The 19,666-nt window shown below is 32.5% G+C and overlaps 2 protein-coding genes across 3 annotated transcripts; both read left to right on the forward strand.

Annotated features, from left to right (window-relative positions):
- Window positions 1-1,965: 1,965 nt before the first annotated feature.
- Window positions 1,966-8,227, forward strand: LOC130823975 (uncharacterized). The gene is made up of 6 exons (XM_057688827.1): window positions 1,966-2,229; window positions 2,801-3,005; window positions 4,758-5,348; window positions 6,882-7,323; window positions 7,468-7,549; window positions 7,804-8,227. Exons 1-6 carry the CDS (start codon window positions 2,200-2,202, stop codon window positions 8,008-8,010), a joined length of 1,557 nt encoding a protein of 518 aa, XP_057544810.1. The 5' UTR covers window positions 1,966-2,199; the 3' UTR covers window positions 8,011-8,227.
- A 3,136-nt stretch (window positions 8,228-11,363) lies between these two features.
- Window positions 11,364-18,340, forward strand: LOC130824207 (uncharacterized). 2 transcript variants are annotated; one of them, XM_057689110.1, is made up of 4 exons: window positions 11,364-11,579; window positions 15,917-15,989; window positions 16,243-16,697; window positions 16,848-18,340. In XM_057689110.1, exons 3-4 carry the CDS (start codon window positions 16,274-16,276, stop codon window positions 18,212-18,214), a joined length of 1,791 nt encoding a protein of 596 aa, XP_057545093.1. In that variant the 5' UTR covers window positions 11,364-11,579; window positions 15,917-15,989; window positions 16,243-16,273; the 3' UTR covers window positions 18,215-18,340. The 2 variants fall into 2 exon arrangements, with proteins under 2 accessions (XP_057545093.1, XP_057545092.1); XM_057689109.1 differs by lacking the exon at window positions 15,917-15,989.
- Window positions 18,341-19,666: the final 1,326 nt, after the last annotated feature.

A 19,666-nucleotide genomic window follows, 5' to 3' on the forward strand; every position in this document is an offset into this window, starting at 1 on the left:
GAAAATAATTTATATTTTATTCAACTAAAATCTTATTTAATTCGTATCGATGTATATTTTATTAATATCATCTTTTAATAATTTTCAATCAAACGTACTTAAAGATATTTAAAATTACTGCATTAATAAGTATGTAAAACTTAATGAAATATTTAATTTAAATAAAAGAAAAATTATTTTAAATTTAATTGATCAATTAAAATGGAATATAATTCAATTCAAAAAATGACGCAATTCAATTTCTTAAAATGATTCTGCCTTATATCATAGTCGAAACTCAGAAACAGTACAAATAGTAATTTAAAATTGCTCTGCCGAAAGCCAAAAGGAAATAACATGTGAATTTACCCAAAATCTAAGTATTCTGATTGATTTTTGTGTCTTGCTTTTTCATATTTAATCAACCTACTACTCTATTTATACCGACTAGTCTACACATTAGGTTATAAATTTCAAGTTATACTTCCTCCGTTTCATAATACCCGTTACATTTTTTATTTTTGGTAATTTCATATTATTTGCTATATTTTCGTTTTTAGTAATAAAACAATCATTTAAAGTTCTACTTACCATTATTTTTATCCTACTCTATACTCTATACTCTATAATAAAATACTATACTATACTCTATAAAGCAACCTAACAACCTATTTTTCCTTTTTTTTTCAATTACCAATAATAAAATACTATACTCTATAAAGTAAACAATCAACTACATTGTAGGTCAATCACTTTTCGTAATTTCCATGCCCATACAAATATAGTAACAATATCAGAACGAAGGAAGTAATATCTAACCTTCATGAAATAGTTGTACTGAATGGAATGGAAGAAGTATATCCATCTAGGTTCTAGAGGATATATACTTTTTAGTTTTTATTGATATTATTGTATTCTATATTTTTTTGGTTCTTTTTCCTTAAAAAATGAAAACTACAAATAAAAATCTTTTCAAAGACAAAATTTATAAATATTAAATTTTAAATTATAATTTCATTAATTCTAATTATAATTACAAATTTAAAATTATAAGTTCTGTAAATTCATAATCTAAAATTTTTATGATCCTACGCAAATACTCCATATATTTCAACTCAATTAGTATTTGTCCCACTTGGGATTGCACTTGCTATTACTTTTATTAATTATTAATATCGATAATTATACATAATAAAAAATTTAAAGATATTATTATTAATAAAATATAAATTAATGTGAATTAAATAAGATTTTACATTCTCACCCAATTATTATTTACTTATAGCTATATTTAAAATAAAATATAAATTAACAGTAATTATTAATAGTATGTCAAATCTCAAATAGGACATTTTGCAGGGATAGGAGGGTGTTTTTTTAATTGTGTTTAATTAAGCGTGTCTTAAAAACAGAATGAATCTCAAAATGAGAAAGATTGAGAATGATTTCAATCCATTAATTCGAGTATCAATTCATCTAATGATCTAGATAGCCCTTACTATTTGTTAAATGCTTATTTTTCCTTCTAAATCTTGTCAATATTAAATGTGAAGGTGTTCTCCTATATTTTTCGAAATTAATAGAGTTATAAGAATCAATATAAAAAATAATACAACTAAAAAATATTTTAAATGAATAATAATACAAAAGTAATTTTTTTTATTATATTAATTAAAAAGTAACAAGTTATTATATGAAATTGTTTTACTATAAGATGTGTCTTATATTTGAGTTTAATAGCCAATAATAAAAATTTTTAGGATATATAAATTTTTTATTTTAAGGTCATTTTACCACACGTGTCTTTTACAAGAATAGCACTTAAAAAGTGAGATTTTTTTTAGTGGATATGATAAATCTAAAAAATTATAAATTTTAATTTTTTCAAATAATAATTCCCGAAATGAGGCTAATCAAAAATTGATTGCCTTGGCATATGAAAAGTCATATGGTGACGTGGCAGTCAAAGTATTTTCTGGTGGCCACTCACACTCACACTCACATTCACTCACACAGTCTCGCCTCGTGTTGGCTTCCATTAATAAACAACCTTCCAAATTCCAATCCATAATCCGTTCCTCCATTTCTCTTTTTCTCTTCCCTCCATTTTCATTCCTTTTTTCACTCTGTATTCTCTACATTAATAATACTCTCCATTTCTTCCCTCTTTAATTTCCACCATTGCAGGATACTGGATAGCATAGATCAAAATCTCTAATAATGGAGTACGAAAGAATTCACAAACCTCAGGTTCACTTTCTCACTTCTTGTTTTTTTATTAATGATCAACATTTAAACATACCCTGATGAACATTTTTCATTTATCTGATCATTTTGTTAAATGGTATGTTTTAAATTTGACTTATAATCTTAGATTCTTCTTGATTTCTGATATGGGTAATGGGTTTAGCTTAAATTGATGTTAAATAATTTATTTCCCCCCTTTTTTTTCTTAATAATCAAAATTTAATATACCCAGATGACCATTTCTTATTTATCTAATCATTTTGTTAAATGGGTATGTTTTAAATTTGACTTATAATCTTAGATTCATCCGTTTTCTGATATGAATAATGGGTTTAGTTAGCTGTAATTGATGTTGAATAATTTATTTCCCCTATTTTTTTTTTCGTAATAATCTAAAGTTAAAAATACCCAGATGACCATGTCTTCTTTATCTAATCATTTTGTTAAATGGGTATTCTTAAATTTGGCTTATAATTTTAGAAATCTTCCTGATTTAGCTTTGAAATTTGAATGATGTTGTTAATTTACTAAATTAATCATGATTAGAGCTAATAAAATGGGAATAAAATTGCAGAATGGAGCAGGAATAATATCACCAAGTAAATTGAGAGCAAAGCTAATGGGTATGGGAGTAACCCAGCAGAAAAAGAAGAAAGAAGGATCAAATAGTAATTCATCTAGAACATCTCCTTCCAGTTCTAGACTGGAAGATTCTCAGTTTGTTAATGATAGCTTACTTGATGTTGCTTCTGCCTCCATTGATAATAATATTGATTCAGGTCTGTGTGTTTTTCCCTTTTTTTCTTGGCATTTAATTGATTTATTTATTTTGAGTTTGAGAAGCGCCATTTTTGACATTTTGGGTCATAATCTGTAATCATACTATCTGGGGAGTGGGGTGTTAATCAGTGCTTATTAGTTATTATTATAATATTACCCAGGTGTAAGTTATTTTACATTGGAGAAAAAGATGAGTGTAAATTATGTTGGGATGGTTTATTTTTGTCGTATATACTTTTTAAGTCGTTGCCCTTTTTTCGATTGTCATATGGTTTTGGGATGGTATCTCCTTGGCTTATGGGGTGTGTACATTGGAAATACTTCACTTATAAGGAAGATCTCATCTCGCTAAAAGAGTGGGTTGTAGACTTGTATATTGTACTTAGTGGATGAATCTCTTAATACCATATGGTTTTGGAAAAGCGTGAAATTCATCGTGAGTTGTATGCAAGTCAACGTTCATAACCCGTGGGGCCAAGCCCATGGGTGCCCTGTGGGTGTGTCCACACGAGTAGACTCACGGGTGATTATGTGACGAACTGTGATGGCCTTAGCATGTTCGCCTCGTGCGTTCCCGATGATAATATGCTGGTTTGGGTTAGAGGCCAATTTCTTAAATTCTATATCAAGTGATTCAAACTTTGAAAATATGTTTGTTGGGTTGAAATAAATGCTCTCAATGGACCGATTTGGGGAAATATTGATATGATGAGACATTATTTACATCCAATTATGTGTATCATTTCACAATAACTAAAGTCATTGTAGAAAATTAAATGTCACTATTGACCATTTTACAATAAACCCAAAATGCTTCATGATAATTTTAATGAAATACTCTATTGACTAAATTGACTATTTAATAGTCTATAGCATGATGATTTATTGCTATAGACTCTTTCATTTTTCTTATGGAAAATTTCGATAATAAACCAATATAAGTGGAATTATTTAAAAAAAATTAATAAATGAATTTATTTATAGCAGATCATAAAAGTTGATTTGCTATTCACCATTTTACCATATGATTATAAGCAAATGATGATCTGCAAAAGGATCTAGAATGGGAATACTAAATATTGCTCCTATTATATATCATAATTTAGGGAAATATTTTTGTTCATTATAATTTAATAATTTGTCCATTTACATTGCATAATTTCCCTTTCAATGTGCGTGCCTGATTGGTGGTTTGTAAGTATAAAGATAACGAGGATAGTATTTTCTTTTCGGTACATGGTAGGCTGAGGCCTGAGGAATGTCAGGGGAACTGCGAGAACCAAACCCAGTTTCTCGGAGGACAAAATTTATTAATTATATTGATATAAGCCAAATTATAAGTCAAAAAAATTCCAAGTGCCTTTGCTATTCAGTAGAGGCATTATCACATTACCAAGGCTGACAATCTCATCATCATATCCAGTATATTCCACTTATCAAATAAGGCAAACAACTTATTTGTCATTAAATTAGTGAGCTTCGACCACCAAAATCTGGTGCATTACTTTCAGATGAAGTTTGTAATAATAATTTATATAAGAGGATTGGTAGCACTTTGATCAGCACTGCTGCCACATAATTCTTTAATCTCATCGTAAATCGCGAATAAAAAAACGAATTATGGTCGGTTTTGGGCTACTTTATGGTCATTTCCAACGAATTGCGAATTCAAAAAGCGAATTATGTTTACACTGATCAACACACTATGGTAATATTGATTTATTTATATTTTGCTAATGCTTGTACATCAGCTTTGAGCCTTGAGCTTCAACAAACACTCCGCGAGCAAGAAGTTTCTAGTTTTGTACCACTGCAAAATCATCTCCCGCCAATTGAAAACATGGAACCCGGTCCTGGTCATGGTCATGGTCGTTTCAAGACACAACAACCAACTAGAAGTGATAATGGGAATTCAAGTGCTGTCCACCCATTAAAATCCATTGATGATGAAAATCTTGATTATGACAGTAATGCAAGTTCATCAAGCTTCGAGTTTCATAAAGGGGAAAGAATGGCTTATAGATCATTAACCCGGTCCCTCTCTAGGCCTACTTCATACAAATGGAATGATGCTGAAAAATGGATAATGAGCAAGCAAACAGGCCAGGGAAATCATTCAAAGACCCTAGGAAAAACCGGAGGGAATCGTCTGACAGGCGTAAACATGGTTAGAGTGGTTCCAGAGGCTGATCACCCACATTCGAGAATGCCCGAAATGAAGCGGGTTGATAACTGCCAACCCACAGGACATATGAACTTGGATAGGTTCATTCTTGCTCATCCTCAAAGCAATGATCCAAGAGAAGTCAGCAATATGAATAATTCAACCCATGAGGTCCCAGGTATCAATTTTGTCTCTAACTTTTTACTTAGAATTCTTATTGTATGAACTTTTAGTGGCCCCTATAATATCATGTGTTGTTGAATGTGTAACTAGGGAGTCTGTTTTTCTCTTTTTCACATTGGTAGAGAATTTGGGTCATGAAGTTCTCCTTTTGTTTATTAGTCTATAAAATACCATTTTTTGTTTCAAATATGATTGACTTTAGAGGAGACTTATGAACCCATTGCAAAAACAAGAGTACTTTACTTTACTCTAATTCTATTAAGTGGCTCCCGCCAATACTATATTGCATTCCTCTAATTCGATTGGTATTCTATTAAGTGGCTCCCGCCAATAGTACATTACATTACTTTAATTCTATTAAGTGGTTCCCGCCAATATTGGGTTTGGGAGTGGATGTATTGATTTTAGCCTTTTTACTGACGGATATGATGTTTCTGATTGGTAGTTGATTAACTCATGAACCCATTAATGATAATTATTTTTTAAAATAATTTTGGATTAATTTTTGTTTAAACATCAACTTTTGGTTCAAATGATGAAAAATATAATCTTTTATATTCCTGTGCTTTTTCAACCCTTAGGCACAATAGTACAACAACTTTCTATTACTCCAATACCAATAAAATGGCTCCCACAAACGTGAATTTTGGATGCGATAAATTTCTTAACGGACTTGTACACAACAAGACTTGCATAAGAGGAGAGTTGGCTACACATAAATCCAATGAGGTTCCATCCTAAGACCAATATGGTTTTATGATGGAACCTCATTGAGTTTGTGAGCAGTTAATTCTCCTCGCTTGCGGGTCTTGTTGTGTACAAGCCCAATAATAAACTTATCATGGTATCAGAGTCGACATTTTTGTATGCAATTTACCTCTCTCATCCCATTTAGCTTTTCTACTATCCATTCTTGAGATCGTACTCATTATTGGGCTTGTACATAACACGTTCCGCGAATGAGGAGAGTTGACTATACACAAACCCGATGAAGTTCCATCATAAAACCAATTGGTATTAGGAGTAGGTCATCAGGCATCAAGTATACATATTCATCAATCTCCGTATAGTTTTTCGATGTGGGATCACATCTGGATTATTTTCCAACACTCCCCTCATAGGCAAATTTAAATGATAATGTCTGTACTACATGTTAGTCGTTTCGAGCTCAAAAGTGAGCCACTAGTATAGTTTTTTACTCCCTCCTATTCAGCTTATATGTCTCATTTCCTTTTATGGTGAAGTCACCTTAATTGTCCCATTTCTATTTTTGGTATGGGTTTTTAACTTTTATGCCCTTAGTAACTTTATCCTATTTTCAATTATACCCCCCATTACCCATACTAATTTTCCTCCCTTACATTAAAAAACTCATAATACCACTCTCTTTCCTACCCTTAGGGTCCCACTTTTGACTCTCCTTAAAATCCGTGAAAAGTCAAATGGGACTCCTAAGGTGAATAGGAGGGAGTATTAGTTTAGGGATTTTGCAGAATTCCCTTTATCCTGAGCTTTGTACATGATATAGGTACCCCAGGTATTCAAGCAATTTCGATGAGAGACATGGGAACAGAAATGACTCCTGTCACAAGTCTAGAGCCCTCTCGGACAGCCACCCCTAATGGGTCATTAACCCCCTATCGTAGCCCCATATCATCGATTCCTTCCACTCCTCGAGCAGGAGAACCGACCACTGCTCCTGCGGAACATACAACTGAAAGTAATGCACACTATCTAACTGGGAAAGGCAATCAAGAATTGTCGGAACATGAACTGAAGCTCAAGACTAGACGAGAGATTGTGGCACTTGGTGTACAGCTTGGGAAGATGAATATAGCTGCTTGGGCAAGTAAAGACGAGAAGGATAAATACCCTTTTCCCGATACTCATCCTGAGGAATTCGAACGTATTGAATTTGAAAAACGCGCTGCTGCTTGGGAAGAAGCTGAAATATCAAAGCATGCTGCAAGGTCTCTTACATCTCTTTTGTAAATTTTTTACATTTACTATTGTTTTCGCGGGATATAGAGGCTTAAAATATAGTCTGTGCTACCCTGATATAGTTGGGAGTCTTGTGTAAGCTTTGTTCGGATGATTAATGGTGTAAAATGCAGGTATAAGCGCAAGGAGATCAAAATCCAAGCTTGGGAGAGTCAACAGAAGGTGAAATTGGAGGAAGAATTGAGGAGAATAGAGGTACATTTCACAAACTACAGTTTATTTAAGTTATATATTATATAGCTACTCCTGTGAGAGACTTTTTTTTGGTAAGACAACCTCAAACAAGGAGCTCATATGCTAATAACTGTATTAGTTAGGCTATTAAGCCCATCTATGGGGAACGTCTAAGGTTTGACCGTCTCACAAGAATTTATGATTTTATAGAATTAGTAAATCACTCGCGGATTCTAAGCTATTGTTATTCGGTTGTTGTAAATATGTTGTATCAGGCAAAAGTTGAACGACTGAGAACACAATCCCAGGCGAAAATGATGAAAAAGATAGCGATGGCGAGGGAGAAATCAGAACAAAAACGAGCAGCAGCTGTGGCCCAAAAGGCGCGAGATGCTGAAAAAACTGCTGCCCAAGCTGAGTTCATTAGGCAAACAGGTCGAACTCCATATTCAGATAATTTGTGCTGTGGTCTCTTGTGTTAGAATTTGTAGGGAAGATTGGTTCCCAACATGATCATTCAAGTAAATGATCTCCTTTGTACTTTACATTTGCTTTTTCTTATATGGGCTTGTGTTTAGATTTTAGGTGATGCTTCAATAGTTTGTGGGCATTTCCCCGTGATCTTATCTGGTACACATAATATAAGTATATGCAAATTGAAACTGCAACAACTTCCGTTAAAGTGCGCATTATTATCCATATGTGAGTTGTTTTACATTTGAGAAAGAAGAGGATATGTTATTACCATTTGGTTTAGTAAAGATCCTCCTTGAGATTGTATAAAGATGATCTCTTATACTCCTTATTTGGGTTGCTCACCCCTATTTTTAAATTCTTACAACCTCATAATAGTTAAGAATTGCACATTAAAACAACAACTACATAGCCAACTCCTTAATCTCGAAGAATTATGGATTGACTTTGTGATTGAAGCCTTCGAGCTTTGCTTTCACTATTGGAGTCTAATTGTCACCTCTTTTTTATCGTTCTATTCAAATCTATCATTCATCATTTTTTGAACTTGTAGGAAATTGTCATTCTTTTCAAACTCATTATAAATATTTTTTATTTTTTGATTGAACGGGAGTGAGATTCTGTTGAATCGTCAAACATCAATTTATTTGATGGAGTATGTCATTCTTTTTGAACTCACCAAGGTCCTTTTTTAATTTAATTGTACGAAAATAATATTCTTTTCAAACTCGTCAAATATTTTTTTTTGAACATGCCATTACTCACCAAGGTCATTATTTTCTTTAATTGAGAACGTTACTTTTCTTCTCAACAAGCATCAATGTTTTATGATTGGATTGAACGTCATTGTTTTCTAACATATTAATTTTTGTAAGGAACTTTGGATAATATTTTTTGTTCCACTTTCTTTTTGACAAATTTTTTTCCTAAGAATTATATGTCAAAACTCACTTTTACTATGCATTTTTTGGAGACTTCAAACTAATATTTTTTAGTTAGCTATTAGAAATGTAAGGTAAGATAAGGTTTTTTCTTTTGATTTCAGGATAAATTATAACTACTGAAAATTCTTAAACCTGAAAAAAAACATTACGCCTTTGATATGATAATACACAAAGGAAATAAAGAATTCTTTTATTGTTTGTATTTTTGTGTTTATTATACGCTCAATGACATAATAAACAGTCCTAACTAATTTGTTGATATATATGTATTTTTTGACTAAGTAAAAAATATATACAAGTTTAGGTAATAAATAAACAAATAAATAAAACAAAATATGTTTTCCATTACATAGTAAGTCAAGAAATATGAGGAGAGAAGTAAAAATCAAACTTATAACATCTTATCCGAGGAAGTTCAATTGAGATTGGATTATCAAATGAATAAATAATTATAAATTGTTGTGAGAGATGGTCTCTCTGAGAGACGCATTAGATATATAGGCCAAATAGCCTAATTAATATAAATTAAAAAGAAAATAAGAATGTGGGTTTCTTGTTTTGAGGTTGTCAAAAGATAGACTCTCACAAAAATAACTGATAAATTATACACAAATTCTTATCAGAGACGGTCTCTTTGATAGACATCTCTAATTGGGGTCTATCCATTATATATTTTTTAAAATATTGTAAATACACGTTAAGAATGATGTGAGTAGACATTTAAGATATTGAAAGTATGCATTATGGATACGATAAATAAGCATTAAGGATAATATAATTCGGCATTAAGAATAAGACAACTATGTATTAATCTTTAATGTGCTGAACTTGAGATACGTCTCTCAAAATAGATGATCTCTCAAGAGACTAGTCGTAAATAATAAGCAAAGGGTTTTTGAGAGTTTTTTAAATATTTAAGTTACACTAATTCTTAATCGAGACCGTCTCATTATGAGACGACCTCAATTGGGTTAAGCCCAAACCTTAAAGAAAAAATAAATGCCGCCCTATACAATTCAAATTTCAATGTTTATTTATATTTTTTATTAATGGTCTGCTTTAAAGGTGTTCGATGGGGCGGGTCACATTTTAACGGGTCATTAGCGGGTCGGATTAATAATGGGGCGGGTCATTAACGGGCCTTGGTGTAAAGATTCAGGTCGGATAATTATAAATTTATAAGTATTGATTGCAAAAAAAATTTACCACTTTTTTTTATATTTAGTAAATGATATTATTAAATACATAAGTGGGTTGATCCAACGGGCCATAAAGTATAATAAAAAACTATTTTATAAACTTCAAAAAAAAGGGTCAAAGTGGCTCTGGTTTAAATGGGCTTTGACCTACCCCACCCCGACCCATTTAAATTTTGACCCGCCCCACCCAACCTGACCCGTTGAATACCTATAAACCGATTGTAATGGACTCGTCTCATAACGAGACGGTCTATACAAGACTTGCTGAGTTAAGTTGAAAATTTGAATAAATAAGATTATCTAACAACTTAATTCCAAAAATAAGCTTCGTGAAAACTTAATTTCCAAAATAAGCGTCCGTACATCCAAACCTAGCTTTGTAGTAAGTCGCTGTTACTAACAGCGTCAAAAAAAATATATATATTTTTTTAAGTTTTTTTTAAGTCGCTATAAGTAACAGCGACTTAATGAATTTTAAGTTTTCGATTCTCAGTTACTTCCTCATTTCAACCTACGAGATTAAGGAGTTGAGCAGTTAACTTAAAGTCGCTGTTAGTAACAGCGACTTATGACTTTTAATTTTTTTTTTGGTCTTTCGCTGTTACTAACAGCAACTTATTCCAAGGCTAGATTTGGATGTACGGGCGCTTATTTGGGAATTAAGTTTTCACGAAGCTTATTTTTGGAATTAAGTTGTTAAATAATCTTATTTTATTCAAATTTTCAGTTAAGTTAGGGTTTAATTTGGTGTAGGACTATTTGGTCCATTTACGGACATGTAATCGTTCCATACAAATTTTTATGATTTATCATAGGAAAATTTGCAAAGAAACACCTTATAAAACCAGTTTTTTTTTTAAAAAAAACACCTTTAAAATTTTTTTTTTTTGTAACAAACAACTTTTAAGAGACTTTTTATTAAAAAAGCACCTTAAATCAGTTTCCGGTGACTTTTGTCAACTTTTAGGCGTTGACTATGCCATTTGAGCTCAAAAGTAAACGCCTGAAAGTTGACAAATGGCATAGTCAACGCTTGAAAGTTGACAAAAGTCAGCGAAAACTGATTTAAGGTGTTTTTTTTAATAAAAAGTGTGTATTTTTTTACAGAAAAAAAAAATTAAAAGGTGTTTTTTTTTTTTAAAAAAAAAAAAAAAAAAAAAAACTAGTTTTATTCTTTGCAATTTGCCCTTTATTATACGAGGCATGAGTATATTACAAGACAAGCAGTTCACAAATTCACTCTTCCATCGTTCATATTCGTCCCCTATCGTATTCTTATACTCTTCTCCAGTTTTCAATTCGTAATACTCCTCATGAAGATTTGATTGTTCGATAAATTGAAGAACAACACCTGTATTCACCAATCATCATTCGTCAGTTATCATATTGAATTTCGATTCAATTATAGAATTGTAGATCTACACTAAATTGCAGGTAAACTTAATCATATGTTTTCTTAGATTCTCAATTGCTTCTTTTTTATGCTTGAGATGGTTTACGACTTTATGTTGCTCAAAGATTTAAGTTTCTATTTGGAAATTTGAGTAATTTTTTTTCTAAATTACATCTTAACTGGAAATTTCTGCCAAATTTTTATTGCTTGCTACTAGAAATTTGTAATAGAATTGTGTAATTAGCTTCATAAAACAATAGATTCGAGTAATAAGAAATTTTTTAAAAATCAAATTTTATTAAGAATCGGTTAAATTTGATCAATAATAGGCCGGGGGAGAAATGGCAATAAGCGAAATACATTGTTTTGGCAAATTTTGTTGTTGTATCCAGGAATAATTTCCTTGAATTACTTGATTATGGAGTGTCCTTTATCAGTCAAATTTAGTGAATTTCTCGCATTGGTAGAGCCCTGGACTAGGAAGTAAATTGACGTCAAAGACGATCACAGTTGTGCATTGCTTATTCATTGTTAGGGTTTTTAGTACGCATTGAAAGAGGGAAAACATAATGGTTCAATTTTATATATGTGGGAGGGGGAGAAAAAACCAATGGAACGAACTATTAAATTGATATATACCTACACTTTGTATATTAAATACCTACAACTGATATGAAAAAAGACTGCAATTCATATGATAAATACCTATACTTTATATGATAAATGCCTACTATTAAACTGACAAAATACCTACACAAACTTTATATGATAAATACCTACAATTAATATGATATAAAACCTACACTTTTATTAGATAAACACCCACAATTTACATGAAAAATACCTACACTTTCTAGATAAAAATCTATTCTTACTCATGTATTTAGATAAAAACATATAATGGTCAAATAAAATTATACCAAGTTAGTCTCAGCAATGTATGTTGGACAAAATATTGTACTCCATATTCTCCAAGCCCCTATAATTTTTTCCTTGACCTCTATTTGGGAAGAACAAGCATCAACAGGGTCGATATAATTAGAAAGCGCAAATTGAATAAAAGGAAAACAAATTTGATGATACTAAAATAGAACTAACACAATTTTGAAATATGCTATATAATATAGGATTTACACAGTGTGACATTCCAAACAAGAGTATACGAATCCTTTTGGATGAATTTGCTGAGATTTGATTTCTCTCAATTGCATTCTAGTATACTAGTCAAGTACATTGGACGCAATGTCAATGTTGTTAAATAGAGTGAGCACATCTCTTTTGTCCATGAATATCAAATCTTTATAAGTACAAAGGATCTCCCTATAACAAATACATAAGAGTAAGTGTAATACATAGCTACAACTCCTACAGAACATTAAAGTCATACACTATATAAAAACCTATATTTAGTAGAATACATACATTGAACATATGAAGTATAATAGGAAACATACGTGACGCCCATGGTTTCTTTGCACATCACATAGTCTACTACCATGAGCTCAACCTCTTTCATGCTCCTAAGATATTGCATACTTAATGAAACAAACTCAGGAGCAGGTATAAATGATCTCAACATGGAACCCAAATTCAATTTGCATATCTCCTTTAAAGCAGAAGGAATAGGACTTTATTGCAGTGTTCTTTTCTTCTTCAAAGCAATACGTTTGATGGGGTGACTTGCACCCACTGCGAAGATTTCAGGTGTTCTTTGCACCTACTCAACAACATTCAAACAATCTCTACTCACCGATAAAAGTTTAGCATCAATTTGTCCTTCATTCACAGCACCGAAATCAACAATCTCCTCATTCATGCCAGCAGCAGTAACAATCACCGAGTGCAGCAAATAAAGGTGATAGCAAGGCACCGCAAGTTATTCACAGCAGACACTTGTGGTGTCTCGTTATCACCTTTATCTTCTGCACTTGGTGATTGTTACTGCTGATGACATGAATGACGAGATTGTTAATGTTGGTGCTATGAATGAAGGACAAATTGATTCTGAAGTAAGATTGGTGAGTAGGGATTGTTTGAATGTTGTTGAAAAGGTGCAAAGAACACCTGAAATCTCCGCAGTGGGTGCACATCACCCCATCAAACGAATTGCTTTGAAGAACAATACACAGCAGTACAGTTCAATTCCTTCTGCTTTAAAGGAGATCTGCACATTGAATTTGGGCTCCGTGTTGAAATCATTTATACCTGCTTCTGAGTTTGTTTCAATGAATATGCAATATCTTAGGAACATGAAAGAGGTTGAGCTCATGGTAGTAGACTACGTGATGTGCAAATAAACCATGCGCGTCATGTATGTTTCCTATTATACTTCATATGTTCAATGTATGTATTCTGCTAAATATAGGTTCTTATATAGTGTATGACTTTAATGTTCTGTAGGAGTTGTAGCTATGTATTACACTTACTCTTATGTATGTTACAGGGAGATTCTTTGTAATTATAAAGATTTGATACAAAAGAGATGTGCTCACTCTATTCAACAACATTGACATTGCATCCAATGTACTTGAATGCAATTGAGAGAAATCAAATCTCAGCAAATCCATCCAAAGTATTCGTATTCTCTTGTTTGGAATGTCACACTACGTAAATCCTATATTATATAGCATATTTCAAAATTGTGTTAGTTCTATTTTAGTATCATCAAATTTATTTTCCTTTTACAGTTTGCAGTCTCTCATTATATTGATCCTGTTGATGCTCGTTCTTTCCAAATGGAGCCCAAGGATGAAATTATAGGGGCTTGGAGAATATGGAGTACAGTATTTTTTCGAACATACATTGCTGAGACTAACTTAGTATAATTTTATTTGACCATTATATGTTTTTATCTAAATATCTGAGTAAGAGTAGGTTTTTATCTAAAAAGTGTAGGTATTTTTCATGTAAATTGTGGGTGTTTAACTGATAAATGTGTAGGTTTTATATCATATTAATGGTAGGTATTTATTATATAAAGTTTATGTGTAGATATTTTTGTAAGGATCTTTTGAATGATATTTTTTTGTTCCATGTTCTTTTTGACATTTTTTTTTCCTAAGAATTATATGTCAAAAAGTTACTTGTACTATGCATTTTTTTGGCGATTTTTCGAAAAAAAAGCTAATATTTTTTTTAATTGGCTATTGGAAATGTGAGGTTAGATAGGGTTTTTTCTTTTGGTTTTATTATAAATGATGACTACCAAAATTTTATATCTGAAAACAATTATGACTTTGATATCATGATAGACAGAGGAAATAAAGTACTCTTCTATTGTTTGTATTTTTGTGTTTGATATACGTTCAATGACATAATAGACAGTCCTAACTAATTTTTTGATATATATGTATTTTTTGACCAAGTAAAAAATATATACAAGTTTAATTAAATAATAAAAAAAATATTTGATTACAAGGTAAGTTAAGAAAAAATGAGGAGCAAAGTAAAAATCAAACTCATAACACCTACTTTGAGGAAATTCAATCGAGACTAAACTGGATTATGAAATGAATAAATAATAAGCATAGTGTAGGGTTTTCGGGAGTTTTTTAAATATTTTAAACACACATTCTTGAGAGAGACGGTCTTTTTAAGAGACCATCTCTAATTGGGTCGGCCCATAAAGAAAAATGTAAAAAAAGAGTATGCATTGAGCTTTAATGGACTGGGCTTGATAGACGTCTCTCAGGGAGACAATCTCCCAGAGACCGACTGTATTTAAATTAGGGTTTAATTTTGGTCGTGGACTATTTGGCCATTTAAGGACATACAACCGTTCTATACAAGTTTCTATGAGTTCTACGAGGCATAAGTATCTTACAAGACAAGCTGTTCACAAATTCACTCCTTTTCCACCGTTTATATTCGTCTCCTATCGAGTTCTTCTACTCTTCTCCAGTTTTCAATTCATAATACTTTTCATTTGTTAGTAATCATATTGAATTTCGATTCAATTGTAGATCTACACCAAATTGCAGGTAATCTTTATCAAATGTTTTCTTAGATTCTCAATTGCTTCTTTTTTTATGCTTGAGATGGTTTACGACTTTACGTTGCTCAAAGATTTAAGTTTCTTATTTGGAAATTTGAGTACTTTTTTTCTAAATTACATCTTAACTGGAAATTGCTGCCAAATTTTTATTGCGTGCTACTAGAAATTTGTAATAGAATTGAGTAATTAGCTTCATAAAACAAAATATTCGAGTACTAAGAAATTTTTTAAAAATCAAATTTTATTAAGAATCGGTTAAATTTTATCAATAATAGGCCGGGGGAGAAAATGGCAATAACCAAAATACATTGTTTCAGCAAATTTTGTTGTTGTATCTAGGAATATTTTTCTTGAATTACTTGATTATAAATTGTCCTTTATCAGTCAAATTAAGCGAATTTCTCGCATTGGAAGAGCCCTGGGCTAGGAAGTAAATTGACGTCAAAGACGATGAAAGGTGTGGATTCCTCATTCATTTGTAGTTAGGGTTTTTAGTACACATTGAAAGAGGGGAAAAAAGAATGGTTATATATTATCAATATGTAGGAGGGGAAGAATAAGGCAATGGAATGAGCTAATATAGATTCTTTTAGCAAATTCTGTTGTATGCAGGAAACTGCTCATTTTTCCTTGAATTACTTCATTATTTTTGAATAGACCCAATATATATGAACAAGCTAAAGGAAATTTTTATGAACTGATGTTTTCAGCGGCAAATTCAGAAGCAGGGTTTAATCTCTAATGTCTTTGTCAAGCGTGATGTCCGGGTGTGCAAGTAGTGACAATGTGGGAGGGTTTAGTATGGGTGGTGGCAACAACCAACTGCCAAATTCAGAACCAATCGAAATGAAGATAATAGAAGAAATTGAGGAGAAATGGACGCAGTTGAATGGTATTCAAGATCATAATAAGGATCAGAACAAGGGAAGAGCTGAAGGGGAGTACCGAAAGGCAAAAACATCAGTGTGGTGGGATATAGACAATTGCGATGTACCCAAAAAATGTGATGCCCAGATGATTGCCCAAAATATAACTTCTGCCCTTCTCAAATTGGATTATGGAGGTTCCGTTTCAATATCTGCCTATTGTGATACTAATCGTCTTCCTTCGGCTATTCAGCATGCCCTTTCTTCCACTGGCATCTCTCTTCAGCATGTTCCAGCTGGTATTTTTTGTCGTATCTTGTGATTTCTGATTTTGATTCGTTTTCTAGCCTTCTTGCTAAACTTATCTCTTGACTTGAAGGGTTTTTTGATTATGGGGTGGTAAACTTAGTTATTCCAGTGAAAAAGTTTTTATTTTTCATTTCTTTTAGGTGTTAAAGATGCTAGTGACAAGAGGATTTTAGTTGATATGTTGTTATGGGCTGTTGACAACCCTGCTCCTGCTAATTATCTTTTGATTTCTGGTGACCGAGATTTTTCAAATGCTCTTCATCAGTTGCGTATGAGAAGATATAATGTCCTTCTTGCTCTACCCTTCCAAGCATCTTCAGTACTTGTTGCTGCTGCTAATAGTGTGTGGTGTTGGACCAGTCTGGTTGATGGTTTCCCTCCTCTCACCGAAATGGACTCCCCTCAGACCAATGCTGCAAGGAATTTCCAGGGTAATGTGGGGGAACTTGAGAATAACCAGAGGCAGAACTTGCAACAAAAAAAAGACAAAGCTAAAATGGGTGGATGTGGAAAGTGTCCTACCGATCATCGAGCAAGAGATTGCCAAGGACCTCAGTGTTATAAATGTGGAAAGTTTGGGCATATGAAGAATGAATGCGACAGCCAGCCTGCGGGCCAGAAGAATACGCAAAATCCAGTTAACAAGAGTAATTTTAGCGACAAAAAAGACAATAATATCTTCAATGCTAGTGAGAACAATTTTCAAGAAAACTTAAACACCAGTGCAAAGAATGGCCTAGGTGATAGTCAAAACATCAATGGAAATCAGGCACAACTTGAACAAGGAGTGAATCCCTTATTCATAGCAGCCAATAATGCAATTAATGAAAGAGGAAAGAAAACCAGAACTTATAGCTATAGGAGGCATTCTTTGAATCATCCTGGAAAAGATTGCCAACGGAATAAGGTGCAGTGTAATTACCGTGGGAAGCTTGGGCATTGCAAGTATGAATGCTATAAACACCGTCGTGATCAGATTCAGTCAAATCAAGTCGGCAATATCTCCAATGCTACTGAGAACAACGTTCAATCAAACGGAGCCTCCTGTGCAAACAATGGCAAATGTGATCAACCATCACTTGAAGAAGAAGAAGGCAACCATGAAAGAACACCCTCGTCAATAGCAACCGACAAGGCAACTCATGAAGGAGCAACTAACCAAAGAATTAACCCGGTGCAGTGTCATAACTCTTGGGAATTCGAACATCTTAAGCATAGTTGCGGTAAGCAGCCTATGAACCATCAGAATCAGCCGATGCATGACCATAACGACTATCAAGTAGGTGGTCCTATCATTGTTACGAACCAGCAGAATCAGCCGATGTATGCACCACTTGAACATGGAGGCAGCCATAACGGCGCAAACAACAATGATCAAGTAGGTGGTCCTATCGTTATGAACCAAAATCAGGCCTCTACATCGGAAACATTGTCTAGCAATGGAGTGTTATGGGGAGCGTTGTCTTTTCTTCAAAGATGCAATTTTATAGGGAGTAGAAAAATGTAACTTAATTTGACGCATTCCAATTCTGATAGCAAACGTCTTGGTAGTGTTTGTAATGGGCATTAAACTGATGCCTGATAATTGAGTAAATTTTTTTGCACTTTTGAATAAATACATTGTGTTCTATCATCTTTCATCCCTTATAAACACTTTCATTCGTACTCGTTTTTCTATTTGTGTCGCACTCGACTGGCTAATTCGGTACAGAGTCGAACAAATCAAAGAAATTTGATATGTTTTGTAAACTCGGGATTTAGCTTCCAAAGTTAGTCAAATTTATTCTGCCAAATACTAAAAGGAAAAGTCTGGATGGATGAGAGATTCTATCATTCTACGTTGATTGATCTTTAGGGATCTTCTTGAATCTTTTGTTTATCAATCTAGTTGTCGTCTAGCTCAAAATGCAGATGACGTAATTGAATTTATGGTTGAAGCTATAGTTGAACACTAACGGCTTACAAACGTTTGGTAATGGTAGCAGGTATTAAATGATGGGAATGGTAATAGAAAACCAGTGAAATCCAAGCACAAAAGGGTTAAAAAGAATCTATGGTATTCCAACTTAAAATGAGTTGGGATTTCACTCATTTGATCATGCATAAGCAAACACTCTTTACATGCCGTTTTCATATTTTGGTGGCATAGGACGACAATAAAATTGGGCTCCTTTTAGAGAAAATTTGAAAAAAATAAGATTATTTAACAACTTTATTCAAAAAACAAGCTTCGTTCAAACTTTATTCCCAAAATAAGCGTCCTTGCCTCCAAAGCTAAGCTTAGTGTATACTCGCAGTTACTAACAGCGAAATGAAAGAAATGGTCAAAATTTTAGTCCAGGGTCAAGTCGCTGTTACTAACAGCGACTTAATGGTTGACTGGTCAAACTATTAAGTCGTTGTTAGTAACAGCGACTTCATGCGTTCTAAATTTCTGTTGAAGCTCCTTCTTCCTCATTTCACTTTACTTCGTTGAGAGCCCTAATAACCCACGAAAATCTCTCTCTTCTTTCCACCATTAAAATCAACTTCAATCCTTCAATTAATCTCATCAAATTTCAAGTTTGTACTACCAATTAGTTCTGTCATCTTACTACATTAACTTCAGATAATAATTTTTTTGTAATTTTTCTTTTTCGAAAATTTAGTTTATATTTGTTCATGAAGTTTCAATTAAATACATGTTCGTAAACTTGCAAATTACTACTCCTTGGTGATCTACAGCTTATTAAGGTACCTTTTTATTATAAATTTTTCAGTTTTTTTTATTTTTTAAAAGTATGTCATTTAAAGTGGTCATTTATACTTAAACTCTATAAATATGTCAAATGTACTTGTTATTTGCTATGATTTTCATAATGTGTTTGTTTGTTCATGAATTTAATATAGAAAATATTTGAATTTAATGTAGAGAATATTTGAATGCAAACCTTAATTTTGAACAATGTACCTGCTTTCT

Source organism: Amaranthus tricolor, chromosome 9 (genome assembly GCF_026212465.1).
Source record: "Amaranthus tricolor cultivar Red isolate AtriRed21 chromosome 9, ASM2621246v1, whole genome shotgun sequence".
NCBI lineage: Eukaryota > Viridiplantae > Streptophyta > Magnoliopsida > Caryophyllales > Amaranthaceae > Amaranthus > Amaranthus tricolor.

Coding starts and splice junctions, on each gene's coding strand:
- LOC130824207 (XM_057689110.1), top strand. CDS start 16,274: ATGTCTTTGTCAAGCGTGATGTCCGGGTGTGCAAGTAGTGACAATGTG. Junction 16,698..16,847: donor TCTTCAGCATGTTCCAGCTG/GTATTTTTTGTC, acceptor CATTTCTTTTAG/GTGTTAAAGATGCTAGTGAC.
- LOC130823975 (XM_057688827.1), top strand. CDS start 2,200: ATGGAGTACGAAAGAATTCACAAACCTCAG. Junction 2,230..2,800: donor AAAGAATTCACAAACCTCAG/GTTCACTTTCTC, acceptor ATAAAATTGCAG/AATGGAGCAGGAATAATATC. Junction 7,550..7,803: donor AAGAATTGAGGAGAATAGAG/GTACATTTCACA, acceptor ATGTTGTATCAG/GCAAAAGTTGAACGACTGAG.